The sequence below is a fragment of the Brachypodium distachyon genome, chromosome 5 (assembly GCF_000005505.3).
Source record: "Brachypodium distachyon strain Bd21 chromosome 5, Brachypodium_distachyon_v3.0, whole genome shotgun sequence".
Taxonomy (NCBI): Eukaryota; Viridiplantae; Streptophyta; class Magnoliopsida; order Poales; family Poaceae; genus Brachypodium; species Brachypodium distachyon.
The window spans coordinates 841,793-869,710 of NC_016135.3; the positions used below are offsets into that span (position 1 = coordinate 841,793).

Below are 27,918 nucleotides of genomic sequence, written 5' to 3' on the forward strand. Positions count from 1 at the left end.
GAGGTGGTTGGGCGACGACCTGTGGAGGCGGAGCTCGCAGGGAGGACGATCGCGAGAAGGAGGGGCTGGAACTGTTAAGATTTTAAATGTAAAAGGTTTTTCTGTGAAATGACATTTAGTTCAAAAACAATTCCCCTGGCGTCACTTAAATCGGGACGGGGGAGTATAAATATTTGATTTGGAATGACAGTTTTAATAGCTCGGTTGTTTCTTTGGTGATCAAAGTGGAACATAGCATGTGTGTTTTTAGCAAAGGCAGTAACTTCTGTATTGGCATGTTGCCGTAGGACTCAAAGTCAAGTGCCATACTTCTCGTTTCAGCGTGATCTTCTGTTGTTACCCAAGTTTGTAAACCAACATTGAATTCAGAATTCTACTCGAAAGAAAGACAAAAGGAGCCCGCATTCCCGAAAAAAAAAGAAAATAAAGAAGGAAAGACAAAGGTCTCGGCACTCATGGATATGCTACTCCTAAAAAGCGACAGGCAAAAGACTGAAACACGCACGTGCAAAAGACGAAAGCAACAAGCACCATGGAGGAGAGGAAACCAAGACCCACGGAGCAAATACCTCTAAAAAAAAAGACCCACGGAGCAAACGAAGTCACCGTAGCAGAGTCAGCAGCATGGCTTGGCCGCGGCTGCAGGCAGTTTTCGCCGCCGCCCTCGTCTCGGCTCTCCTCGCGGCCGATGCTACTACCACTGCCAACCATGGCTTCTTCCAGATCGAGGAGGCGAGCATCGATGCCATCCGTCTGGGCTTCGGCAACGGCACGCTGACCTCGGTCGCGCTGGTGAGCTTCTACCTGGACCGCATCGCGCGCCTGAACCCGCTGCTCCACGCCGTCATCGAGGTCAGCCCGGACGCGCTCCGCCAGGCCGCGCGCGCCGACGCCGAACGCCGCCGCCGCTCCGGGTCCGGGTCCAAGTCCATAGGTCTACTGCACGGCGTGCCCGTGCTGCTCAAGGACAACATCGCGACGCGGGACGCGCTCAACACCACGGCCGGGTCCCTGGCGCTGCTGGGGTCCGTTGCCAGGAGAGACGCCGGCGTGGTGGCCAGGCTCCGGGTTGCCGGCGCCGTGGTGCTGGGCAAGGCCAACCCCTCCGAGTGGTCCGCCTTCCGCAGCGTCGACGACGGCTGGAGCGCCCGCGGCGGCCAGACCTTGGTGAGCGCGCGGCCCCGGTTAAAAATCCTTTCTTTTCTTCTGGATCGGTCATGGATCTATGGCGAACGAGCTTCAACGTGGCAGAACCCGTACGTGCTGTCGGCGGGCCCGTGCGGGTCGAGCGCCGGGCCGGGCGTGGCGGCGGCGGCGAACCTGGCGACGGTGACGCTGGGCAGCGAGACGGACGGCTCCATCCTCTGCCCCTCGTCTTCCAACTCCGTCGTCGGGATCAAGCCCACGCTCGGGCTCACCAGCCGGGCCGGGGTCATCCTCACCCCCAGGCAGGACACCATCGGGTAATCAAACCTTCTTCATCATCGTCATCTCCTAATCAAGTCTTGCACTTCCTCTGTTCCTAAATTCTCGTCTCAAATTTGCTAAAATGTGGATGTAACCATTCTTAAAAAATGTATAGGTACATGTAATATTTCGATAAGAATTTAGGAACGGAGGTAGTAATTCTAGTTCGGAAATGCTCATCAATTGTGCTATATATGAGATGCAGGCCCATGTGTCGAACGGTGTCAGAGGCAGTCCAGGTACTGGACGCCATCGTCGGCTACGACGCGCTCGACGCCGCAGCCACCGGAGCAGCTTCCAGATACATCCCCCATGGCGGGTACACGCAGTTCCTGAAGAAAGATGGGTTAAAAGGGAAGCGAATCGGCGTCCCCAACGGATTCTTCACCCGAGAGTACTACAGGGAGAAGCAACGGACGGTGTACAAGCAGCACCTCGACACAATGAGGTGACACTCCAAATTTCACCGACGATCTGAAAGGTTCTGAATATATGTAAACTTTTACTGATCATCAACTGCTTCTTATTGAAGGAAACACGGAGCCGTGGTGATGGAGAACCTTGCCGTGGCCACCAATCTGAACACTCTGTTGGATGACATTGGTTCCAACGAGGGGGTCGGCGGGTCGCGGTGCAGGCAGAGGTCAAGATAAGCCTCAACGCGTATCTGGCAGACTTGCTCTACTCCCCTGTCCGCTCCCTCGCCCAAGTCAAGCATTCAACAACGCACACCCCCTAGAGGTACGCCCAAAATCAAAATTCAATCAATAAGCTGGACTTATATGATCAGTGTTCATCTCTTGATCTTAATCGACATGTAATTGCCTTGCAGGAGAGGCTGAAAGATTTCGGGCAGCAGGACCTGATCGCGGCGGAGAAGACCGACGGCATCGGCTCCGTCGAGAGAGCTGCGATCCAGCGGCTCAAGGAGCTGTCGGAGAACGGGCTGGAGAAGCTGATGAAGGAGCACGGACTGGAGAAGCTGATGAAGGAGCACGGACTGGACGCCATCGTGACCCCCAACAGCGATTCTTCCGGCCTTCTCGCCATTGGCGGCCACCCCGGCATCGTGGTGCCGGCGGGGTACCGCGACGAAGGGATCCCGTTTGGCATTTGCTTTGGCGGGCTGCAGGGGTTTGAGCCCAGGCTGATCGAGATGGCTTACGCTTTTGAACAGGCTACCAGAGTGAGAAGGCCACCCATGTTTAAGCACTAGCCAGCTAGGATGGATGGATGCACGACCAGGAGAGTTAATTGTAACTTCTTGAGTAGCGATTAACTACTATGGGAACCTGTTTTATGCTGCTTTAGAGAGAAACGAAAAAGATGTGCGCTCAAATCTGTTACTACCATGGGAACCTGTTTTATTGAATTATGCATATAATTTATAATTTAACCCAAAGAAATTAAGGACATGCAAGCTAGCTTTAAGTAACACCATCTTGCATTTATTTCAATGTGATTACAAGAATTGGTATTCTTGGTACAAGATGTTGATCGACGATGGAGATCTGAGTGCAAGAACACTAGCTAGCGTCTTTCTCAAGGTCCCTCCGCCTCCGGTCGTCGGCCGTTCATCGAAGAGGAATTAAGCAGCTGGAGGTCCGCCAGGGATCAATGGCGGTATCGGGGGGAGGAGGGGCACCCCGGGGATCTTGGGTACCGGCGGCAGAATGGACGGTGGAAGCAGCGGCGCAGGCGGTCCGCCAGGGTTCAACGGTATCGGCGGGAGAACGGGCACGCCAGGGATCTTGGGTATCGGCGGGATCTGGGGAATGCCAGGAATCTTGGGTATCGGCGGGATGAGGGGCACCGGCGGCAGAATGGACGACGGTGGAGATGGCACTCCAGGGATCAATGGCGGCAGCAGCGACATCTGCTCCGGACGAACGGAGAACGCCCCGATGGAGACGATGTCACCGCTTCGCGTGGCAGCGGCGGTCTCACTGCAGGGTGGTGCTACTGGTGCATTGGATGATTTGGGCCGCTGCAGAGGCTGCACGGAGCAGGATTTCACCGAGGCGAGCCGCCGGGTGTCGGCTGCTGAAGGATTCAGGTGGACGCGGAACCCGCCGCAGCGGTCGGTGGTGGCTTGCCGGAGGAAGACGATCCTGCCGTCGCCGTCTTGGCAACGGACGCCGACCAGGGCGCCTTGAACGTCGTTGTGAAAAGTGTATTAGTCAATTTGCGTTTGAATGTTAGAATTAAACTCTGAAGTAGTACTCCAACATATGTACCTGAGAAAGGAGCATTTGTGGCCTGAGAGACGACGGAGCCGACGACGGTGATGATGGACTGGGCACCGTGGCAGTCCAAGCTAGAGAAGGCCACCACCAATAGCGGCAGAAGGAGCAATTGCGGAATGTGCATTTTTCCAGTGGTGCTACTGCTGCCCATCTTGTGGGATGGAGAGGGCGCGCCACACGTTGGTATTTATAAACGGAGAAGAGAAGAAGAATATGTAGAAGCAAAACAATGACTCTTTGTGTCGTGATTAAAAACAACTAAAGAAAAAGATCTATCACGTTGGAGATCAGGCTATATTTAGCTGACTTTAGTAGATGATTCCAAAGTTTTCAAAACTATTCATTAGGCTTAATTCTAATCCTAATAATTAATTCCAAAGTTTTTAAAAACTATTCACGAGGCTTAATTCTAAAGCTTAATAATGTGAGTGAATTATATTTTCTTACACTTGTTTGACACAACTATATATATTTAACCAAATTTCTAGCTACATACCCCACTTCAGCAAACTTTTTGTTTTTAGCATGTGACATAAAAATACCTCATCTAAGGGTTTTTTCCCATTTTCTTTTTTTGAAGGAAATTTTTCCCCATTTTCCTCTTTCCCGAATAATGACATGTTGGCCCACCCATCAGCCCATGTAACCTACAGTAACCGATTATCAAGATACAACCCATTTCCACTAGCCCATGAGTTTTGATCAGCCCATTGTTAAGAATTTTTGGTTGTCCGTTGCTGCGTCATGGAAAAGTTCGTGTGAGTATTTCTTAGATGTTTTATTTCTTTCTACGATATCAAATAAATATACTATAAAATAGACACTTGGATGGGTTTAATAGTACTAATTTAGAATTTTAGATGTTGGTTGATTTTACTGTAGACTTAAGCAAACTTTAAAAATTGTAACTAAAAAAACATCTTATAAAAAGAATGAAGGGAGTAGCTCAGAATTTGAGTGTCAATTGTTTTGGATATTGCAACACTAATGTAAAATATTATGAGAGTCACACTTAAACACTCATAAAAGAACTCTCCATCCGCATAAAAGTTTATGTAAATATTTAATACTGGTGCATCCTTCCTATATTAGAGAATAGTACGTGCATTGTACGTATTTTTAGATGACCGTAGTAGTCATAAGACTAGGATCTTATGTCTTTGCAAAAAAAAGAATAAGAGAAATGTAGCTACGCTTTCATGCGGCTGATGCGAACCCTCTGTCCTGGTGGCTAGAGACTCTATTAACACCATCCTCAGGTTCTCGTTCCGACTCCCGTTGTGAGCGAACTTCGGGCCAGAGGTTCTTCTTCTGACGATGCTCGATGATTTTTTTCCCAGCAGGCCTATTTTCATGCGGCTGACCGTATTCTCCAAGTATTTAGGAGCCACGGTGGAGTACCAGTACACACGTGCCCGGGCTCCACCGCTCCACTCTGCCTCCTGCCGAAGCTCCGGCGATCATGTGCGCCTGCCCCATGAAACGAGCAGATTTTTTTGTTTGAGCGAATGAAACGAGCCGATAGATCCCTTTTTTGGGCCACATTCTGAAAGTTGGGCTTTATTTTTCATGGCCCGTTACCTATTTACCTCTCTCTGGCTGTTCCTCTCTCCCTTGGGCCTTGGGCCTGATCCTCTTCCGTAGTCAGCAACCCCCAACTCAGCCTGACACTCTGAGGCCTGTGCGATCGATGTGAGGCTGATCAGTCGATCTACGTGATGGTGACTGTGTCCGCCCGTCGCCTCATCCCTGCAGCTGCAGGAACTCTTCTAATCCTTAAATCGGAAATCTCTAATTGCCCTAGTTTTGCTTCCGGGAGTAAATTAAGACCTAGCTCTACAGGCTTCGGCTCATATTGTTCAGTGGCCAGCCCAACTTCGGCCATTTCCGGCCGGCCCAACTTCCGGCCGAACCTCCGGTTGCTCTCTGTTATTTTTCGGAAACTTGCGGAACTTGCTGCAGAACTTCCAGATATTTAAGAATTAGCGAAACTTCCGGCCTCCAACCGGAACTTCCGGTGTGACCGTTATGGATTTGCATTGCCCTAATGCTCCTGCTATATATACCCCTTGTAAGCCGCCGTTTTGGAATGAGTTGAGTTCGTGAAATCTCTCAGGCGTTGTAAACACTTCCATATAGTGAACTTTCGCTGGCTGGCGCCCGTGGTTTTTCCCTCTCGTTGTTTAAGAGGGTTTTCCACGTTAAATCCGTGTGTCCTTGTGCTGTGATTTTTTTTCGTTCTTTGTTCTTACTTGTCGCGTTCATAACAAGTGCTATCAGAGCTCCAGGTTCTGCCTAGGGTTTGCGACATATCTACCTTGAAATTCGATCTGCCTTAGCTGGTCTACACCACACGATTCTCGTTGTGGCAAGTGAAGATGCGGGCGATTCTTGCCCAAATTTCAGATCTGGATGAAGCGCTTGATTCCTTCGGCAAGAAGGATGAAAATGAGTGGACTGCCAAAGAAAAACGCAAAGATCGTAAGGCTTTGTCTTTGATTCAACTTCATCTATCCAATAATATTTTGCATGAAGTGTTGGAGGAGAAATCCGCAGCAGCCCTGTTCACCCATAAGCTGCAAGAAGGTGGATCGGTAATATCTCATATAACTGTTTTTCGAGAGATAGTTTCTGACTTACAAGCTTTGGAGGTTAAGTATGATGATGAGGATTTAACCATCTTACTCTTATGCTCGTTGCCTAGTTTCTATACAAATTTCCGCGATTCAATTCTTTATAACCATGACTCTCTAACCCTTAATGAGGTTTTAGAAACACTTAGACATAAAGAGAAGATGAAGTCTATGGTGCAGGCCGATGGGTCGTCCTCAAAGGCAGAAGCTCTGCAGGTTCGTGGCAGGACCGAGTAGAGGAATAACAACTACGGCAACCGAGATAAGAGCCGGGACGGAAAAGCACGTTCAAAATCCTGAGGAAAAGATAAGTTCTGCAGGTATTGTAAGAAAAATAATCATGTTATTGAGGATTGTTATAAACTGCAGAACAAGGAAAAAATGAACGATACCTACAAACCGAAAGATAAGTTCGATGGTACTGGTAAGGCCGCTGTCGTTTCCACCGACAGCTCTGAGGGTGAATGCCTCCCTGTTTTTGCTGCTTGTACTTCCCGTGATGATGAATGGATTCTTGATACATCATGTTCCTTTCATATTTGTTGTAACAAGGATTGGTTCAGTTCTTATGAGTTTGTGCAGACTGGAGATTTTGTGCGTGTGGGCAATGACAATCCTTGTCATATTGTTGGCGTTGGGTCCGTTCAGATCAAGACCCATGATGGCATGACACGCACGTTGAAAGAGGTGAAGCACATACCAAGCATGGCAAGAAATTTGATCTCACTTAGTACCATGGATTGTGACGGGTACAAGTACGTCGGCGGGTGTAGACTTTTGAAGGTATCTAGAAGTTCTCTCATTCACATGATAGATGATATGAATTCTGCCAAATTATATGTTCTTAGAGGTAGCACTTTGCTTGGTTTTGTTGCTGTCATTACACCTAATGATTCTGATGATTGTGCAAAAACAAATCTGTGGCATATGCCTCTTGGGCATATGAGTGAACATGGGATGGCAGAGTTGGTCAAGAGAGAGCTGATCGATGGCTGCAACTTGAGTAAGCTTGAGTTATGTGAGCATTGCGTTTATGGTAAGCACAAGAGGGTTAAGTTCATTTCTTCCATTCATACCATCAAAGACATATTAGATTATGTGCATGCTGATGTTTGGGGACCCTCCCATAAGACTTCTTTTGGTGGTGCTAATTACATGCTTACCATTATTGATGATTATTCAAAAAAAATTTGGTCTTAATTTCTAAAACATAAATCTGATGTTTTTGGTGCGTTCAAGAAGTGGAAAGCTATGGTAGAAAAACAAACTGAAAGGAAGGTAAAATTTTTGCGTACTGATAATGGTGGTAAATTCGTTTCTGATGAGTTTGAGGAGTTTTGCAGCAATGATGGTGTGGTTAGGCACTACACGGTTGCCCGTACTCCATAGCAAAATGGCGTGGCTAAACGCATGAATAGAACCATCATCTCGAGGACCCGTTGCATGTTGTCCAATGCAGGTTTGGGCATGCATTTTTGGGTTGAGGCAGCTTCCACCGCATTCTATCTCATAAACAAGTCACCTTCTATTCCACTTGACAAGAAAACTCCCATCGAGGTATGATCTGTTAAACCTGCTGATTATTCACAGTTGAGAGTTTTTGGTTGCACCGCTTATGATCACGTTGATAATGGAAAGCTAGAGGCTAGAGCTGTTAAGTGCATATTTCTTGGCTATGGTTCTGGAGTTAAAGCTTTCAGGTTGTGGAATCCTGAATCTAAAAAGATTTTGCTAAGCAGGAATGTTGTCTTTAATGAAAAAGTTATGCATCATGATACTTTGTCCACTGATGCCTCTCGCGTTGAAGAGGAGAGACTTAAAGTGTAGGTGGAACATGTTGATGAAATTGTTGACAACGATGATGCTCAGGTTGATCATGGTAATGATGATGGGAACAATGATGATAATAATGATAATATTGTTCCACCCTCACCACCTGTTTTGCCGCAACCTACACGGTCTATTGCAGCTGACCGTCCAAAAAGAAATAAAGGTCCTCGCCCACGTTTAATTGAAGAGTGTGATCTTGTTTATTATGCTTTGAGTTGGGCAGAACAAGTGGAGCATGATAGTGAACCGGCCACATATAATGAAGCAGGTTTTTCCGGCGACCGTGTGAAGTGGTTGTCTGCCATGTAAGAGAAGATGCAACATGGGATGTTGTGCCCTTGCCTAAACAAAAGAAGGCCGTTCGCTGCAAATGGATTTTCAAGAGAAAAGAGTGTTTGTCTCCTAATGAGCTGATGAGGTTTAATGCAAAGTTAGTGGCAAAAGGTTTCAGTCAAATACCAGGCATTGATTATAATGATGTGTTCTCTCCAGTGGTAAAGCATAGTTCCATCCATACTTTTTTTGGTATTGTTGCTATGCATGATCTTGAGTTTGAGCAGTTAGATGTGAAGATTGCATTTTTGCATGGAGAGCTTGAGGGGGAAATATACATGGACCAACCTGAAGGATTCATAGTTCCTGATAAAGAGGAGTTTGTTTGCAAGTTGAAGAAGTCCCTCTATGGTTTGAAACAATCTCCTAGACAGTGGTATAAAAGGTTTGATTCATTTATGATCTCACGTGGCTTTAGTAGATCTCAGTATGACAGTTGTGTCTACATTAAATTTGTTGATGTATCACCTATATACTTGCTGTTATATGTTAATGATATGTTAATTGCTGCCAAGAGCATGAAAGTAATCGCTACTTTGAAGGCACAACTAAGTAGTGAATTTGAGATGAAAGATCTTGGTGCTGCTAAGAAAATCCAAGGTATGGAAATTAAAATGGACAGAAAATCTAGTTTGTTATATCTTAGTCAGCAAAGTTACATTGAGAAAGTACTTCACCGTTTTAATATGCATGATGCAAAGTGTGTTAGTACACCTATTGCTTCTCATTTCAAGTTGTCAGCATTACAATGTCCTACTTCTGATGAAGATATTGAGTATATGTCACGAGTTTCCTATTCTAGTGCTGTTGGTTTCTTGATGTATGCCATGGTTTGTTCACGTCCTGATTTATCATATGCTATGAGTTTGGTCAGTCGTTACATGGCTAATCCCGGTAAAGAACATTGGAAAGCTGTTCAGTGGATTTTCAGGTACCTCCGTGGCACATCCAATGCTTGCTTGAAGTTTGGCAAGACTGTTGAGGGACTCGCTGACTTCGTGGATTCAGATTTTGCTGCCGACTTGGATAAGACAAGATCCCTCACAGGTTATGTGTTCACGGTAGGTGGATGTGCTGTGAGTTGGAAGGCAACACTGCAACAGTTGTTGCTCAATTTACAACTGAAGCAGAATATACGGTATTACTGAAACTTGCAAAGAGTCTGTTTGGTTGAAGGGTTTGTATGCTGAGCTTTGTCAAGATGTTTCTTGCATTAACTTGTTTTGTGATAGTCAAAGTGATATTTACCTTACTAAGGATCAGATGATCCATGAGAGAACCAAGCACATTGATGTCAAGTACCATTTTGTTCGCGACGTTGTTGCACAAGGTAAATTGAAGGTATGCAAGATTAGCACTCATGATAATCCTACTAATATGATGACAAAGTCTGTTCCTATATTGCTAAGTTTGAGCTATACTTAAGCTTAGTTGGTATAACTATTTAGCCCCTAGTGGCTATTGGCGCCGAAAGTGTTTCTTTGTTTCAGGAGTTGTTGATGTTTATGCTACAAGGAGGAATTTGCTATAAGAAGGAATTTGTCTCAAGGTGGAGTTTGTTGGATGTGATCCAAATTCCAGTGGCCGGAAGTTCCGGCCCAACTTCCGGCCGAACCTCCGGTTGCTCTCTGTTACTTTTCGGAAACTTGCGGAACTTGTTACGGAACTTCCGGATATTCAAAAATTAGCAGAACTTCCGGCCTCCAACCGAAACTTCTGGTGTGACCGTTACGGATCTGCTTTGCCCTAATGCTCCTGCTATATATACCCCTTGTAAGCCGCCGTTTTTGGATGAGTTGAATTCGTGAAATCTCTCAGACGTTGTAAACACTCACATATAGTGAAATTTCGTTGGCTGGCGTCCGTGGTTTTTTCCTCTCGTTGTTTGAGGGGGTTTTCCACGTTAAATCCGTTATTCCTTGTGCGTTCTTGTGGGTTCATAACACATCCTGCCGGGCGTCGGTACAAACACACCATCGCGAGCAGACGACAATTCCAGTGGGCTTAACTCCGGTAGCCAGCAGTTGCTGAGGCACGCACGACCAAGAAGCATCAGGCAACTAGGTTTGCTAATCTCCACGTGCGGGTCCACATTAGATTTTGGACTTTTGTTGTGACTCATTGTAAACTGATACTTCCTCCGTCCCATAATATGAGACACGCATGCATATGTAGATTTTCAATTTAATTAATTTAATATGTATATTTTTTTAATAAAAAATACACCATTAGATTCGATATCGAAAGAACTTTCTAATGATATAATTTTTTAATTTTTTAATTTATATTTAGTTAGCTAAATTGATGATTTAGGGATGCGTGCATGCCTCATATTATGGGACGGAGGGAGTAGTGTCTAGCGCGGGCGTAGCTATATACGTTGGGCCAAACTGGGCCATGGCCCGCCCAGTTTTTTTATTGCAAAAAGTAATTTTACTATTCATCCGTCCGATATTAGTTATTCAAATTTGCTCAAATATTAATACATCTATACCTAAAAAGCGTCTAGACACATGTAATATTTCGACACTTAATATGTGACGAAGAGAATACTTCTGATCGTAGCCACAACCCACAACCCAGAAGAAAATTCACAGAAGCCAGATCTTTTTAGCCTTTACTCCCGGAGTAGCCCTTTACGTTGCCTACCTGGGGTCGTCACTCGTTCGACACCCGCAGCACCTCGAGGACAACACAGGACCACCCCCGTCCCCCGCACGCCGCCGTTCACCCCCTCGCCGCACTAGCAGCCTGCGCTGCTGCCCTGCGCCGCCTCGCCTCCCCTCAGATTGATTGTTCCCTGTTTATGTTTTGACTTTTACAAATTGCAATAGCCATGGAGAAGCCTACTCAGAAAAGAATTGAAGTTGTCTTGAAAAGGAAACGAGATGATATAAGTGGAGTTGAAGAAGATCCTATGGCAACAACAACTGATATTTTGCCCTTGCTTGAATTGGAACAACAGCAACTAAGATCAAATGAACCTGTTACTTTTCAAGGTGTCGAGTTCTTTATGTTGAACCTCTAGTTTGTGAACCACTCTGGTTTCGTTAATGAAGCCGGGAGCTATGCTGCTATATTTCTAAAAAAAAAGGTACCGAGTTCTTACAACGAGACCCTGGATTGCGTCCTCAAATTTGGCTGTTGTAAACAAAAGATTTGAAGAACGATAAATGTTCGGTGAAGTGGTATGATTGAGAACAAAATTTTGTGTCGAAAGAAGGGAGTAGCAAACAAACATCCTATCACCTATAAACTTATACTCATGTGGCTCCTGGGGACAAATACAAAACAATTATTGAAGAGAACGTGTGGCCGAGAGAAGGAGGCGCCCTGAAATAAGCTGCCAAACGAAGCGTGAATGGGGAGATTGGAGCTTTCGAGCGGGGGGGATGGAGATGCTTTGGCAGGTTCTGCCCCTTCGTTGTCACATACAGAAGAGATATACTAGATCTCGTGACCCGTGACGAGAGATAGTAACAGGCTAACAGCAAATGAAAAACATGGGCCGAGCTGTTCAGTCTAGTTCACGGGCCCTTTGAGGCCCAATAAGACACGAATCGAACTCTAAAGCCGTCTTCCTCCTTCTCAAGGTGCCTCCGATCGGCCGTTCATCGTCGGAGTCGAAGAAGAAGAAGCTGCCGGCGGCACACCGGGGATCAACGGCGTCGGAGGGATGAGGGGAACCGGCGGCAGAATGGACGGCGGAGGTGGCGGCGGAGGCGGTGGGTTGAGCAGCGGCAGCGGCAGTACCGGCGGCAGCAGCGACGCAGGCGGCGGCGGCTGTGGGACAAGCGGCGGCAGGATGGACGGCGGGGACGGGGCCGGGAACACCGGCGGGACGAGTGGCGGCGGAGCCGGCGTCACCGGGTTCGGAGGGATCGGGACGCCGCCGATGTTTGGCGGCTCCGGCACCAGCGGGATCGGCGGGAAGAACAAGCCCTTGTTCTCGCCGCTGCCTGGAACGAACATTGTACTTTGTAAGTAAAACTAGAATTACTCTATTTGTGTTTTGAATCTTAGAAGCTGTGAAGAAGTATAGCAAGCATACCTGAGAAAGGAGCATCTGTGGCCGCGGCGAGGCGGCAGTCCAAGTCCAAGCAAGAGATCGCCGCCAATAGCAGCAGCAGAAGGAGCAGTTGCGGAGTGTGCATTATTCCTATTCCAGTGGTGGCCATCTTTCTCGTGAAAATGGAGAGGGCGCCATGTTGGTATTTATAAACGGGGAAGAGAAGAAGAGCCGAGAAGCATGCTGCGTAATAGCCGATTGGTATGAAATAATTTTGACGCATAAGTGGTGCCATCGAACTCGTTTTATTTATCTAAACATAATAAAAAAATTATACTCCCTCCGTCCAACAAAAATGTCTCAATTTTAACCAAATTTGAATGCACCTATATACTAAGTCATAAGTCATGTCTAGATACATTCAAATTTTGACAAACTTGAGACATTTTTTGTTGGACGGAGGAATACACGTATATATTGTAAATAGTATCATTTTAAAACTAAAGTATTGGTTTTATATAGCCAAAAAATAGGAAATATTCCTCCGTTCCTAAATTCTTGTCGTTGTTTAGTACAAATTTGAACTAAAACGGCGACAAAAATTTAGGAACGGATGTAGTAGCTGTAAACAAGCATCTTATCAACCTATAGCCTAAGCATGTGACTCTCCGGGGCCAAATACAAAAAAAGTTATCGAAGAGAACGCGTGGCCAAGAAGAGGAGGCGCCATGGAAGCTGCCAACCGAAGCGTGAATGGGAGATTGGAGCTTTCGAACGGAGGAATGGAGATGTTTTGGCAGGTTCTGCTCCTTCGTTGTCATGGAAGAGATATACATGCATGTATGTATATTGTTCCATGGACCATCTATCCCCTGACGTGGCAGCCCTTTGAGGAAAGGGCTGGCTGAGCAAATTCTCCGAGGAGATAGGGCTTTCATGTATTCACGTGAGGAGAATTGCATGGGCCGAGCTGTTCAGTCTAGTTCATGGGCCCTTCGAGGCCCAATACGAGACGAAGCAATAAGGCCGATGTCACGCCCACACTGCTGCTTCATACTGGTCAAAAGGAAAAAGAAAAACTCGTCTGCTGTCAAAAAAGAAGAAGAAGAAAAAAACTTTAGTCCCATACCGCGCAGGCGGCGACGTTTCTGGCTCCGGTGGGTTCGCACGTGCGGCGGGGAAGCGAGCGCCGGCGGCCGGCTAGTCTGGGAAGAGGGCAACCGGAATCGCTTTAGTCCCATACCGCGCTGAGTTACAGGGATCCAGATCAGTTTATTAGAATAGACAGTAAGAGTACTAAAGAGTAGAAAATTCTAGGGCTGGAGAGGGCTGGGGGAGCTATGAATCCGATGTATAAGAACTGAAATGCGATTCGAAGCTATGTTCCTTCTCCCCCATTACCCAATTTAATAAGCACTCAATCACTACTCGAGGTTTGTTTTACTTATACAATTTAATAACTATGCTATTCTAACCATGTCTACTTTTGTTTACTTTGAGCCTTTTATACTACCATACGATGCCCCTGATCTAAGCTACTTTGAGCCTTCCATATGTACATGGCGTAGGCTGCTTGCCTGCCCCCTTAGGCCTTATGACATACAAGGACAATGAGCTGAAGGCCTTGAATTGTTCCGTGAAATTCGATTTATAAGTTTAACTAATTTAACTTGTGTCATAATGTGTAGTTTAGTCCCACTGGATATACTCTGACTGAAATTGACATTTTTTTTATTAAGGGAACATAATGAAGGTACTGAATTTCTTGTTATGGCACCGAAAGGCTTTTTGGCAACTCCTCAGCTAAAATGTGATAGAAGCAATTGTTCTATTAATTATTTCGTATCGTTTATCGAACTGTTGTCCTTTCATGAGTTATGTTGCCAAAGATGTTGAAGTTAGAGATTTGCTATTACTTGATACCTGTGTTGGCAAGTCGTATTTGTGTGGTAGTAGGTATGAGTGTTCATATGACATAAAGAAACGTAATCATTTAGTCATTGGAGGAGCATGTCAAGGACACATGACTCATTGTGTGGTTGTACGTATATAAGCTACCGTTTCATTCGTTACTGGTCTTATTAACGACTAGCTGGCTTCCATACTTGATATTTTATAGCTGCGTTCTTTTCTGTCATATTACAAAAAAATAAACACACAATTCTAGTACATGATATATGCCGCCATTTTCTGGTACATACAGTAAACTAAACCACATGATATGTTGATCGAACAGGGAATGAATAAATGCGGGGAAAAGATTGCTGTCAAGATGCTTGCTGACATACCAGGACTCGATGATGAGCAATTTGAGATGGAGTATCAACCTTGCGTGTCTTCAGCACCACAATATTGTGCAGTTAGTTGGATATTGTCTTGAAACTTGGCGAGAATACGTAATCTGCAATGGAAAAATTAATCCTGCTCACGGGACAAAGAGGGAGCTCTGCTTGGAGTATATGTGTAATGTAAGCCTTGACAAATACAGTATCTTTCTTGTACGATGGTGCCTGTTGTCTATTATTTTGTTCTCAAAGTAAACAATTTATATTTAAAAATATAATGGCATGATGGGCATAATTGGCGCATGATATGCAATAATCAAGGGGATTTGCAATGGTTTCAAATACTTTCATGAGGAATTGGAATCTCCTATGTATCATTTGGATTTAGAACCAGCTAATGTATTGCTGAATGAGATTATGGTGCCAAAGATAGCAGACTTCTTGTCACGGCTCTTTAGAAGACATTAAACAGAGCAGACAAAAAGTACTTTAGGAACACGGTTAGCTTGTTTCATGTCGTAACTTTGTAACAAGCATATAATTATGTTTGCATTTGATGCATGGTACAATAACATATATGATGTGGTGCAGTGGGTACCTACCACCAAAGTACATAGAAGGGGGATAAATCTCAATTAAATTTGACATATTCAGTTTAGGTGTTTTGATCATAAAGATAATGAGCGGGCCTAAGGCCTAGTTCAGAAATGATGTAGTGTCTTCCAGGTAATTTATCAAAACTGTAAGAATATTATTGCATTTTTCAAGACTAACTGTATAATATATATCTCTCATAAATAATGTACTGTTCTTAGTACTACTTATGTCCTATGCTCCAAATTGGCAGGTGCATGGAAACTGGAGGAACAGGCTACAGGCTACATCAAAGTATGAGTTGGAATCATATTCTGAACAAGCCAGTATTGAGATGCATCGAAATAGTTTTAAGTTGTCTGGAGGCTGACCGAAGCAAGAGGCTGAGTATAGGCGATATTGTCGATAAGCTGAATGAGACTATGTTTCCATTTGGTGGAAATGACCCAGGGTCACTGATATCATTGCTAGAAAAGGTGCGATCACAATTTCCCCAACATCTTTTTTCTGTTGTTTTGATCTCCTTTTTTTCCTATGAAATAAAAATCAAGTCAACACATATATTCCGTGCATCCATTGAAGCAACTGCTTGTTTGAGGTCAGCAAGCCTGCAATCTGTCTGAAGCTTGTACTTGTTTGGTTCAGGAGGCAAAGGTCGTTCAAAGTCAGCTAAGTAGCTTGCAGTTGGTCTGAAGCTTGTGTTCGTTTGGTTCAGGTGGCAAAGCCCCTGAAGATGCAATTTGCCTTTTTTTAACTCTTGCCATGCATTTGGCTTTAATCTTTCTTTTCCTCTTCATGAGTGCGAGGATGGCTTGTGGAATAGTTTGGTTGCATTTGTAATCTTTCTTTTCCTCTTTATCCATTGTTTTCCTGCATCAATCGTTGGTCTAATATCATTTATTTGTTCCATAGCTAATGTCTCTGTCATGGAGACCGGGAAGAGTTCAACTGGCAAGATCTCGTGGAGAATCTCCACTTGACAATTCCAAGACTTAATAGCAGCCGATGTCGACCAGCGGGAGCTAGCAGTCGACCCATTTGAAGCTTGGGTTTCTACCAATTAGAATCACTTGAAATGTTAATTTACAAGAATACCAGTGCAGTCCTCAACAACAGCTCGTAGCAATGGCTGTGCTGAAGCTTGTAGCAATGGCCGTGCTGATCTGCGTGCATGTCCATCATTCGGCCGCTGTCTCCTTCAGCTACTCCTCCTTCAGCTCCGTGGACTTCAGGGAGGAGGATGATGCAAGGATCACTGCCGCCGGCAGGATCGAGCTGCTCGGCGACGAGTCAGGCGGCCGGGCAAGGGGACGCGTGGTGTACAAGAAGCCGGTGCAACTCTGGGATGGTGTCACGGGCGAGGCGACCAACTTCACGGCGACGTTCAATGTGAACATCACCTCGCTGCCCGGCAGGAGCAGCAGCGCCGTCGGGCACGGCATGGCGTTCTTCCTCGCGCCCTACATGCCGGACTTGCCGCAAGAGTCCTACGACGGCTGCCTTGGGCTCTTCGACGAGAGCCTGATTCAACCGGCACAGCAAAACGGAACTACGGCTCCGATTCCTTCTGCCAACGCCACTGGCGGCGCTAGGTTCGTCGCCGTGGAGCTGGACACCCACCGTGACGCATGGGACCCGAGCGGCCGACACGTCGGCGTGGACGTGAACAGCGTCGACTCTCGCGGCAACTACGTCATCTTGCCGGACGCCAGCCTCGTCGACGCCGGCGTGATGTCTGTGACTGTAAGCTACGACAGCGCCATGACGAGCCTGGATGTCGCCCTTGTCGTCGGAGCCACTGGCGCCACGTACCGCCTTGCCGCCGTCGTCGACTTGCGGAGCTTGCTGCCGGAGCAGGTTGCGGTAGGCTTCTCGGCGGCAACCGGCGACATGTTCGCCAGCGACCACGCCGTGCTCTCCTGCTCCTTCCACTCCACGCTCGCCACCAGGAACAACAACACTTCTACCTCGTCGTCAAGCAAGAAGGCCACCGTACTACTACACGTCGGGGTCACCGCTGCCGCCGTGCTGGTGCTCCTCCTCGGCCTTACAGTCGGCCTGCTTCTCCGGCGCGCGAGCAGACGTCCGCCTGACAACGAAAAAAAGGACATGCTGGCTGGCGATGAGGACGACGACTCTCTCGACGACGACGAGTTCGGTTCCAGCACGGGACCCCGATCGATCCCGTACGCTCAGCTAGCGGCGTCGACGGAAGACTTCGCGGAGGAAAGGAAGCTGGGGCAGGGCGGGTCCGGGTCGGTGTATCGGGGTCACATGGAAGAGCTCGACGACGGCCGCCGCGATGTCGCCATCAAGGTGTTCTTGAGGGGGGCGTCCTTGGAGGGGAGGAAAGAGTACAGGACTGAGGTCACTGTCATCAGCAGGCTGCGGCACCGGAACCTCGTGCAGCTCATCGGATGGTGCCATGGACGGCGACGGCTGCTGCTGGTCTACGAGCTCGTGCATCATGGCAGCCTCGATAGGTACCTCTATGGAAGCAAACAGGAGACTCTGACTTGGCAACTTAGGTATGCATTGCTTGCTTGGAATTCCATCGAGCTATCACTATCCATCGGTCTTATTCTGCATTTATTTACTACCTTGACAAAATGGGCCAAATTTCTGTCACGCACTTATTACAGACTGGAAAACTTGTGTCCTACAGTCTTAGTATATCATCATTTATTTGGTAGCTCTGTACATTTCTGCTGAGCTTTTAAATCTCAAACTGAAATTTAACGAAATTGAAGTTAGCCTTTCTACACAGACCAGGAAAACATTTCAGGTTAAATTTCGTCGAATTTCTCTGTATTTCATTTGACCTTTTCGATAACAGCCCAACTTACTTTTTCGGCTTAATTTCTAAGATCTTCGCCCACCATGTCAACCAGTTTTTTCTTCTACCAGCAACCTATTGTTTTATAGTTTTGAGTGAAAGACACCCACGGCCATCGAACTTGGTGGCAAGCCCACTTTAGTCCTCGAACTTGAAAAGTGCCCGTTTGGGTCCTCTAACTTGTATTTCTCGTAATCTCATATTCTGGCAGGCCGGCCCCACCTGTCAGAACCTATTTATTCACTCAGCGCTGGGAGTTTTTGCAGAGACCACCCACAGCCACTACTCGACGCCTGATGGTGAGAATTTTAATCGGTGCAGAAAATAGGGGGCTGCCGGCGCCGGCGGGCAAGCGCTGCCTCAAACGCAAGAGGCAACCTGGGTACCACCGGTACCAATTAACCTGATGACTAGGTAGCTAGTAGGGGCTCTGGCCCTGCACGTTGCCATGCGGGTCGTAGAGGCGGAGCGTGAGCGTGGCGCCGGTGCCGCAGCTGTCCTGCGCGCGGCCGACGTCCGTCGTGTGCCGCCATCCCAGCTGGGTGTACGTCCCACACTGCTGCCCCGTCCCACCTCGCCCACCCTCGTTCCGTGCTGACGCTGCTGCTGGGACATCGTGTTCGCCGCCGCCGCCGCCGCCCAGGTTGGCGCTCCACCGCAGCGCAGCCCCGCGCGCCTTGTTGTGCGGCGCTAGGAACTCGTTGGAAGGTGCTGTCGCCGTGTTGGTCGCCGGTGCCGGAGCATTGCTTGTGGTCGCGGACAGGTTGCTGGTTGTGCCGGAGGCACGACGCAGAGCGCGAGGAGCACGAGGGAGCACGCCATTGTCACTGTTGGTGGCGCTGGGTAGCCATGAGATCTGGACTCCGGAGTGGGTGAGCCGAGCGATGGCTACCCCACTGGCGCCGGAGCCGGCGCTGCCATCGCCAACGCCCGTGGCCTCTCCTCTCCTCTGCCGCGCCTGCTTCCCCTCGCCGATCTCTGCGACTCTGCGACTGGAATGGGTGGGGAATTGTGGAGTTTAACACGGTGGGGATTTTGACCGGGACAGAAGGAAAAGGGGACCGCGGGGAAAATGAACAGGGCCCTAGGGGGTTTTCTGCATAAAACGCGCAGCAAATATGGCCTGACAGGTGGGGTCGGCCTGTCAGAATACGAGAAATACTGTATAAGTACCGGGCACTTTGCAAGTTTGAGGACTAAAATGAGGTTTGCCGCCAAGTTCAATGACTCTGGATGCATTTCACTCTATAGTTTTTAAGACGAGTGCTAAGCAAAAGTTGTTGCAGCTGTTCAAGCCGTTATCTTCTTAGAGAAAACACCTTTATAAAAAGAAATGGTTTGATGAAATAAACGGGTACTCTTTTTGTGCGGGCGTACCCTCCACACGAAAGTGTCGTACACACAGGGGGTGCAGCCTCTCGAAAGCCTCCTAGCGCGACACGTGTTGTGTTCTAGGAGAGGCTGCAAGAGAGTAGAGTCTCCTGGAGATGGGTTTTGGCTTCTTCTTTTTTATGCTAGATTGTGAATTCAAAACGCGACCATGACCATCTTTCTCAAACCGACTATGTTTAAAAAAATGGGTACATTTAATTTTGTGAATATGAATTTTACAATCAAAATTGTATTTTAGGTTGCAAACTGTGAATGCTTACCACCGTTGTTCTGGACTTCTCCCCTGGTTTCTATACAGTTTACATTCTTTGCAAAATCCACAGGTTAGCACTTTGGACATATTGACATACAATTAACAGATTCAGTAATAACCTGAGTTCATTAAAAAAAAATCTGTTTTGCATCTCTTTTTCACCCATCAACCATAAACTGCATTAAACATGAGTGGAGGATATACCACTGTATAATTTCATGAGGGTCCCAACAATGTCGATAGCTGGCTTTTACCGACCAACAGTCTGTTTATTAGCAACTGTAAAAGAAAGTACTCGCTAGTCCATAAAATAGTTTTGATTCCATTGCTTCTATATATGGAAGAAAATGCTAACCATAAGCAATTTGCAGGACATGGGTCACTTATCTGAACTCTAACGTATGTGACTATGTATATATTTTCTTCTGACACTTACATAAGGATATAAAATACATGTTCTACTGTGATACAATAATATTTGACAGAACAGAGAAGAGATGAACAGCTAGTTAGAGTCCTTAATTCTCACACCTATTAATTAGGATTTTGTATGATACACAACACAGCAGTGCTACACCCCTTAAACAGCAGAACACTAAATCTATGTGTAAATATGAATTTTACGGTAAAATTATATCCTAGGTTGCAAACTGTGAACCCTTAACATTATTGCTCTGGACTACTGCCCTGCTTTTCTTTTTTCAGTTTACGTTGTTTGCAAAATCATCAGGTTAGCAACTTTCGACAAATTGACATATTGTTTGTACAATTAGCAGATTCAGTAACTTACATGCTTAAGAACCTATTCACTTTGAACTGGAATTTTGAACTTTTAACAAAGTCCTGAGTGCATATGTTTGGCCTGCATTAATTCCAAAAATTTCTTATCAGATACCAAATAATTCTTGGATTGGCATCTGCTGTGCTGTACCTCCACCAAGAATGGGATCAATGTGTGGTCCACGGTGACATCAAGCCAAGCAACATCATGCTGGATGAGTCCTTCAACACCAAGCTCGGCGACTTCGGCCTCTCGCGGCTCATCGACCACGGCATGAGCCTGCAGACAATGACGGCCATGGCGGGCACTCCTGGCTACCTCGACCCGGAATGCGTCATCTCTGGCAAGGCGTCCACCGAGTCTGACGTGTACAGCTTCGGCATCACGCTGCTGGAGATCGCGTGTGGCCGGCGGCCCATGGCCCCACCCAGCGCCGATGGCAAGCAGGTGTTCCGGTTGCTGGAGTGGGTCTGGGACCTCTACGGCAGAGGCGCTGCCCTTGACGCCGCCGACCAGCGTCTCGGTGGCACGTTCGACAGGTGGGAGATGGAGCGGGTGGTGGCTATCGGGCTGTGGTCGGCGCACCCGGACCCGAAGATGAGGCCGGCGATCAGGCAGGCTGCCGAGGCACTGCAGTCGAGGAAATTCAGGATGCCGGTGCTGCCGCCCAGGATGCTCGTTGCTGTGTACCTGCAGCCTTTTGGAGCTTCCACCATGGAGTATGGCTATGGCGGTGACAGCAACACGACCGTCGGGTCGAGCGTCACCATGCAGTGCTCATTGACCAGCCAAACGACGGCCACGCAGTCGTCAAACTCCAGCGTGCCGGCCGGCGACAGCTCTCAGTGAGCAGATGAGTTCAAGAGTGTAGATTTTCAGTTGGAGGTCTCAAGGCAAGTAATATTCTCATCAAATTTGTACTACTTCCGACTTATTTATAGCAGTCCAGTTGGTATTGTGATTGTACTGACAAGTTTTTATAAATTCCGTGTGGCCAACTGAAAATTTTCGTGTGGTGTATAAGATAATGAATGAGGATTGAGCAGAGGGGATGTCTTACTATGGCACATTATCTGTCCGGCCTTAATTTTTTTTACTGAAGTTTCAGAAATTTTATTGAAAGTTCTGGAAATTTGTTGAAAGCTCTCAGATGGTAGTTCCAATAATTTGTTGCATGCTCTCAGATATTTACCATAAGTTCCAGAAACCTGTTAAAAGCTCTCAGAAATAGTGGAAGTTCCAATGAAGAACTGTACAGAGACAGAGGCTGCTGTGTGAGCCGCTTTATTTCTTTACTGTGACATGTGCTCTCTGCATACTGTGATATCTTGTAACTACACTGTTAGTTTGGGTTCAGAATCTGTATTTCAGCTCCTTTTACTGACACTTCGGTTTGGACTTCGTGATTGTAGGCTTATATACCTAAAATATTTGGAGTTCCATGTGGTGACATCTGTTGGGGCGAGGGATTAGCTGAAGCTGCACCTCGATGAAGTCAGTTTCATCAGGACCAAGGTCGATGCAACAAGTTCCCTGGACGAGGTCTAGATTAATCGCCAGTGTCCTGAATACTTGTGCACGGCTGTCCCCTGCTCACCTTTGCCATGATCGATGAATATTTGCAAGTGCTCGGTAGTACTTGTTGTTTGCAAATGTTGCAACAACTGCCTTCTCCCAAAAAATTATTGCTCTGCACCAAGCGTACCATTACATATAGACACTTGACAATTCCAAGAAATTTTATCACACAACCTTAGAGATGCTCAGACCGCATCTCAAAGGCACACCAGATTCGTCAAAACATGGAAGAAATTCGACAGGAAACACTTCATCAATTCACAGGGGGGCTAATTTAATTCTGGTGAAGTTCCGGCAAGAAACAGAGTCTCTCCTCTGCTCTCTGAATCAAAACAGTAAACTGAATTTCTGAATTACAACAGTAAGCTGAATTTCAACAGGGGATATTTACAGGCTGAATTTCTGCACCAGGAGGTTCGATCGTCGTCTACAATGGTGATTTCTTAGCACGGGAGGTGGCGGTGCATGGTTTCGGGTGACATGGAGATCATCTGGAGGAGGCTGGAGCTGGAGAAGGTCTCTTCCAGCGAGATCTCGATCTTGCTGCTGCTCCCCATGCTGTCCCTCACAACCTCCACCAGCTCCCTCGCCACAGTCCCCATTCCGCCATTGCTGCCCGCCTCGAGCTCGACGCACCTCACCGCTATCTCAAACACCTTCCTGACCTCCTCCCCCGACGCCGGCAGCATCTGGTTCAGGTTCTGCTTCTTCCCCGACGCCGACGCCGAAAGCAGCAGCGCCGGGTCGAGCACCTCGTGGAGCCGGCCTTCCCTGACCTTGGGCGCCACCGTGTCCAACGGCTGCTGGTGCCGGATCCCCGTCAGCAGCTCGATCAGGAGGCCCCCGAAGTTGCGCACCACGTCTTGTTCTCTCGCCGACGCCGCGTCGGCGCCGTAGTAGTAGCTGTAGTCGGCCGTTGAGGAGTCCAGGAGCTTGTGGCCGGCGATCTTGGCGGTGTGGTCTTCGCCGGCGCCGGGGAAGAAGACGTCGCTGGAGCGGAGGTCGTGGAGGAAGATGCCGTGCGCGTGCTGCAGGTGCGCCAGTGCGCCCGCCAGCTCCACGGCGATGCTCACGCGGTGGTACCACCCCAGCTCCGCCTTCGCGGCAGCCCGCCGCCGCAGGTGCTCCTCCAGCGTGCCGCCATTGCCGGAGCTCTCGTGCACGAGAAGCAGCGCGCCGGGTGAGTCGTGGGGCAGGACGCAGAAGCCGACGACGCGCGCGACGTTCCGGTGCGAGACCTCCATGGCGTCGAGGATGGTCCTCAGCTTCTCCGGCGTCTCGCAACCCACGCGCTGCACCGCTACCACCGCGCCGGACTCCAGCACGCCGCCGCGGACGCCATTGCCGGAGTCCATTGCTTGTAAGTTGGAAGAAGAACCCTTCTCCTCGCTTTCGTCGAACCTCCTGGTGGCCGCGTCGAGCTGGTCGTTCGTGAACTGCCTGGCGTCGGAAACGCCGGCGAGGATCTTGGGGATGCAGGCCGGGTCGAGATCCCAGCGCCGGGAATAAGAAGACGACGACATAGCCGGCTGGCGGAGGAAGAGCCAGAAGGAGACCGCGGCCGCGAGGAAGAAGACGGACACGAAGAACCCGGCGAGTGCCACGGCCTTCTTCGAGCAGAACCGCCCTTGGCAACACGAAGAATCCCCTGCTTCGCCATTGCCGCAGGTTGCTGCCGCAGCTTTGGTGCAGCCGGTGCCGAGCGCGAAGCCGTCGCCGGCGAGCCCCGGCGCGACGCACGCGCAACGCACGGCGCCGCGCACCCCCGTGGAGTTCACCTGGGCGGCGCCGCCCGCGCACGCCGCCAGCGGGCTGCCCCTCGGCACCGCCCACTCCACCTCGATCCCTCTCCGAGTAACGACTCCCCCCGCCGGAGCCGAGGAAGACGACGACGATGACGTGACCCAGCTGGAGAAGCCGCGGCAGCCGAATGCGCCGAAGACGGAGAGCCCGTCGCCGTGCTTCCAGACGCCGCCGTCGGACTCGGACAGCGGGTAGCAGCAGCCCGCCTTGTTCCCTCCGCCGCCGCAGGGGCCGTCGTCGCAGGCGGCGGCGCGGCAGAGGGAGGAGTCGTCGCAGGCGTAGAGGCGGAGCACGTTGGCGGGGGACACGGCCAGGAAAGCCGCCGCGGCGTCGAGCGCGGCCGCCGGGGAGGAAGACGACGGGCGGGAGTTCAGAGGCGCGTAGGCCGGGTCGCAAGGGGTGGCTGCCGGAGTGTCCGGGGCGTAGTCCAGCAGGAGGGAGTTGCCGGGGCCGGAGGGGGAGAAGTCGATGACGCGGAAGGCGGCGCCGCCGAGCGAGAGGGTCAGGTACGTGCCATTGACGCACGACATAAGGAACAGAGACGACGAATTGGAGGAGCTGATGCAGGAGGAGGAGGAGGAGTTGAGGTGGAACGGAAACGGAAGAACCAGGTCGCCGCACCGGTCGCCGCCGCAGCTGCTGCTGCTGGAGTCCCCGCCGGCGACGGAGAAGACAAGGAGGAGGAGGCAGAGGAGGGGAGACATGGGGCATGGATGGCACCTGGCAATGGTGAATTTGCTTGGGTACTAGTAGTAGCAGTGGCTGCATCGATCGATGGGGGAGAGACTTGAGAGTTGGGAATGGTGAGAAGATGGATGCTTGGTTTGCGCGCGAAACTGCATTGTTGTTCGTTTCTTTTGATTATCAGCGCACGTGCACGTTGATTATGTGTCCCCTTGATAATAACCTCGGGTTAATCAGCGGGTGGATGTTTTCCATTTTCATCAACGGTCAAACCTTAGTGTAAGATCTAGCTCCGACGGCCGGGATCGATCAGCCTGCCCACCGCCTGTGCCAATTTTTTTTAGAACACGGTATAAACACGTAGACGTTCAAATCTTGTAATAAATACGTGATCATCCACGTCAAGCGTCAAGCCTGACTTGAACATGGATGAGCCGATTCCTTGAACAAAAAATCCAGACCAAATGAATTGGGCTCAGACAGTGACCACCAACTTGTAAATAAATTCATCTCAAATTAAGGTACCATTTGAGATAAATCTGATACGTATACTGGTGGAACCCACGTGATATGGTCATTCTTTACATCTAACGGCGTGATCTAGTGCAAAGTGCAACATTAGTCACTTGAAATAGCTTCAAGGTTTGTCTTGGCACAATTAATTCCAGCATTTCAAACATTGAATTAGCCCACGAGAATAAATGTCGTCGCAAATTAAGTGCGAGTTTGGAGTGGGCAGCTTGGACTACTTTTTGTTTTGAGAGAGAGAGGTTTCTTCTGCTTGGGCCGCACGATCCTTCTAATTGGGCCGCAAGACGCTTTACTCTCGGGCGCCGCGCTGCGGCCCAGTGGACACACGCAATGGACGCCTGATTCCTCTTTCTCTAGCAAAAAGACACTATCTCCTCTAAAAAAAAGAAACAAAAAGACACTATCGTCTCAAAAAAAAGACACTAGTACTACTCTCCGGTGATTTGCGTCTGATTACTACAGCATAGTATTTTCGTTGAAAAAAACTACAGCATACGTTAAAAAAAAATGCCCCCGTGTTTTCAAAATAGAAATCATAAATTTTTTGTCCTAACACTTTTTATGTGTCTAAGTTTTATACAACAAAATATTACTCCCTGCGATCCAAAATAAGTGCCTCAATTTTGAACTAAGGTTAGTTCAAATCTAGTTCAAAACTGCAATAATTATTTTGGATCGGAGGTAGTAAAATCTACGATACCAAATAAATACACAAAAGAGCACTTCATGGTTGATCTACCGACATAATTTTTTTGTCCTAACACTTGATGGACTTTACTTTTGACTGTTGGGACAGATGCGTGATTTTAATTTCATATGGGTTTGAGGGGACATTGGCTCTTGTAAATCTCGGTTTTCTGAAATTTTGATTTTTGGGACAGATGCGTGATTTTTCTTACATTCTGTTAAATGAGCAGGAAGATGAGTTGAAATTTGCATCGTATTTGCTGCCAAATTAAACCTGCAACCAGACCCTGAGACCTGACGGTACGGTTCAGAATCACGTTTCGATGAGAATCTTTTTAACCCAAACTATTTTTTCTTAACCAGGTTCAGATTATATGTTTCTTTTGAGGGGAAATGAGAGCCCTGGTCTATACTCTCTGTCCACTGACTTTTTTTTTAGAGGACTCTTTCCACCGACTAATCCCTTCAAGGCCTGGCCCAGAAACAGCCCAAGAAGCGAGCTATCTTGCAAATGGGTGCTGGGTCATTCGGGGTTCAACAGTTTAAAGTTTTACCTAAAACTCCGTAATATGCTTCGCTCTGTACTTTGGCTGGACCTGGGCTCAAGGCCCACTACACCGGAGCCTAGGCCTGCCCCTAAATCCTTTTGTCACCACCATTTCAGTTTACACAAATACACATTCACGTCTTGTTTGCTCGTGTAAATTGGGTGTCACTATACTGGTCGGACCTCGCCTCACGGTGCGCCCCTCAAAGACCGAAAAGCATAGGGTAGCCCTCGACCTGGAAGCAGTGCCCGTTGCGGTGTGGCTGTGGCCATGGTCCATGGAGGAAGGGACGAAGAAGGAAGACGAAGCGCCAGCGAACGGGAGAATTGGGTATGTGGGCTGGATTATGGACTGCCCGCGCTATGGATATCGAGGCCCGACCTAGATGGGTTTTTGAGAAGTCGGATCGGTAAATTGATTGGTGGTATCTGGTCTGTTAATCTCAGCCTTTCATTTGCTTTAATAATTGTGTGGAAACAAATTCTGGAAAGCACATAGTCAAGTACAACATATATACTCATACCTCACAAGGGCATGGAGCACTACCACACGTCCATCGATTGTATTTCAAAGTGTAGTACACTTGTACAGTCTTCTGGCAAAAACAAAACATGGTGAAAGACGAAAGAACGGTGATTTTTCCGGATCTACCCAAAATAGACCGAAACCATGTATCGGATTCACAATATCGACAAATCGACCGAAAATTAAAAAAAAAGGTGGTCTACTGAGGACAAAAAAGACTAAAATGTTGATTTTCTGCAACAGCCTGAAACTGGGTGTACCAGGGGTCACGATATTGCCAATCGGACGAAAGAAAATAAAAAACATGGCATGTCGCATGGAAACGAAAAAAAACATCCCAAAATCGTGTACCAGGGTTCAAGTTAACAAAAAATCGACCGAAAACAAAAGAAAACGTGGGTTATGGCATCCAAAACGGCTAAAACAGTGATTTTTCTGCACCAGGCCGAAACCATGTATGGGGGTTCACGATATCTGAAAAACGGTCTGAAAAACAAAAACATTTGGGTTATAGCCCATAGAAATGGCCAAGACAATCATTTTTCTTGACAAGCAAAAAAAGACCGAAACCGTGTACCGAGAGTGACAATATTAGAAAATTGGCCGAAAAAACCGAACAAACGTGGGCAATAACACTCGAAAATGACTAAAACGGTGATTTTCTACACCATCCCGAAACCATGTGACGGGGGTCACGATATCGGACAAACGGTCCGAAACCGGAAACATTTGGGCGATAGACCAGGAAACGGCTAGTTATTTTTCTTGACTGGCAAAAATCAAGTCGAAATCGAGTACCGAAAGTCACAATAGCAAAACATCATCTCAAAACCCAAAACATTGTCCATGACAATGAGCAGAACGGTGATATTTTTGCGCTGGCACTAAACGGCTTGAAAATGT

General features: G+C 47.9%; 4 protein-coding genes and 1 pseudogene across 7 annotated transcripts; 2 read left to right on the top strand and 3 right to left on the bottom strand.

Moving 5' to 3' along the window:
• The first annotated feature begins 510 nt into the window (after positions 1-510).
• Positions 511-2,819, top strand: LOC100837838 (annotated as a pseudogene).
• A 76-nt stretch (positions 2,820-2,895) lies between these two features.
• LOC106865495 (homeobox protein ESX1) lies at positions 2,896-3,864 on the bottom strand. The gene is made up of 2 exons (XM_014895630.2): positions 3,705-3,864; positions 2,896-3,618 (listed from the first exon to the last, which is right to left on the bottom strand). Exons 1-2 carry the CDS (start codon positions 3,862-3,864, stop codon positions 3,056-3,058), a joined length of 723 nt encoding a protein of 240 aa, XP_014751116.1. The 3' UTR covers positions 2,896-3,055.
• A 7,789-nt stretch (positions 3,865-11,653) lies between these two features.
• LOC100841597 (36.4 kDa proline-rich protein) lies at positions 11,654-12,778 on the bottom strand. The gene is made up of 2 exons (XM_003579917.4): positions 12,561-12,778; positions 11,654-12,468 (listed from the first exon to the last, which is right to left on the bottom strand). The coding sequence occupies exons 1-2, from the start codon at positions 12,685-12,687 to the stop codon at positions 12,098-12,100; spliced, it is 498 nt and encodes a 165-aa protein (XP_003579965.2). The 5' UTR covers positions 12,688-12,778; the 3' UTR covers positions 11,654-12,097.
• On the top strand, positions 12,352-22,354 carry LOC100838555 (L-type lectin-domain containing receptor kinase IX.1). 4 transcript variants are annotated; one of them, XM_010241303.3, is made up of 6 exons: positions 12,646-12,779; positions 14,755-14,986; positions 15,651-15,873; positions 16,310-17,925; positions 20,770-21,552; positions 22,072-22,354. In XM_010241303.3, exons 4-5 carry the CDS (start codon positions 16,523-16,525, stop codon positions 21,506-21,508), a joined length of 2,142 nt encoding a protein of 713 aa, XP_010239605.1. In that variant the 5' UTR covers positions 12,646-12,779; positions 14,755-14,986; positions 15,651-15,873; positions 16,310-16,522; the 3' UTR covers positions 21,509-21,552; positions 22,072-22,354. The 4 variants fall into 4 exon arrangements, with proteins under 4 accessions (XP_024311420.1, XP_010239605.1, XP_024311419.1 ...); XM_024455652.1 differs by lacking the exons at positions 12,646-12,779; positions 22,072-22,354 and adding an exon at positions 12,352-12,489 and having other exon boundaries at positions 20,770-21,793; XM_024455651.1 differs by lacking the exon at positions 22,072-22,354 and having other exon boundaries at positions 20,770-21,793.
• Positions 22,355-22,486: 132 nt separating this feature from the next.
• Positions 22,487-24,957, bottom strand: LOC100838864 (probably inactive receptor-like protein kinase At2g46850). The gene has a single exon (XM_024455653.1). It carries the CDS (start codon positions 24,742-24,744, stop codon positions 22,681-22,683), a length of 2,064 nt encoding a protein of 687 aa, XP_024311421.1. The 5' UTR covers positions 24,745-24,957; the 3' UTR covers positions 22,487-22,680.
• Positions 24,958-27,918: the final 2,961 nt, after the last annotated feature.

Coding starts and splice junctions, on each gene's coding strand:
- LOC106865495 (XM_014895630.2), bottom strand. CDS start 3,864: ATGGGCAGCAGTAGCACCACTGGAAAAATGCACATTCCGCAATTGCTC. Junction 3,619..3,704: donor CACAAATGCTCCTTTCTCAG/GTACATATGTTG, acceptor ACGACGTTCAAG/GCGCCCTGGTCGGCGTCCGT.
- LOC100841597 (XM_003579917.4), bottom strand. CDS start 12,687: ATGGCCACCACTGGAATAGGAATAATGCACACTCCGCAACTGCTCCTT. Junction 12,469..12,560: donor CACAGATGCTCCTTTCTCAG/GTATGCTTGCTA, acceptor TGTTCGTTCCAG/GCAGCGGCGAGAACAAGGGC.
- LOC100838555 (XM_024455652.1), top strand. CDS start 16,523: ATGGCTGTGCTGAAGCTTGTAGCAATGGCCGTGCTGATCTGCGTGCAT. Junction 17,926..20,769: donor ACTCTGACTTGGCAACTTAG/GTATGCATTGCT, acceptor ATTTCTTATCAG/ATACCAAATAATTCTTGGAT.
- LOC100838864 (XM_024455653.1), bottom strand. CDS start 24,744: ATGTCTCCCCTCCTCTGCCTCCTCCTCCTTGTCTTCTCCGTCGCCGGC.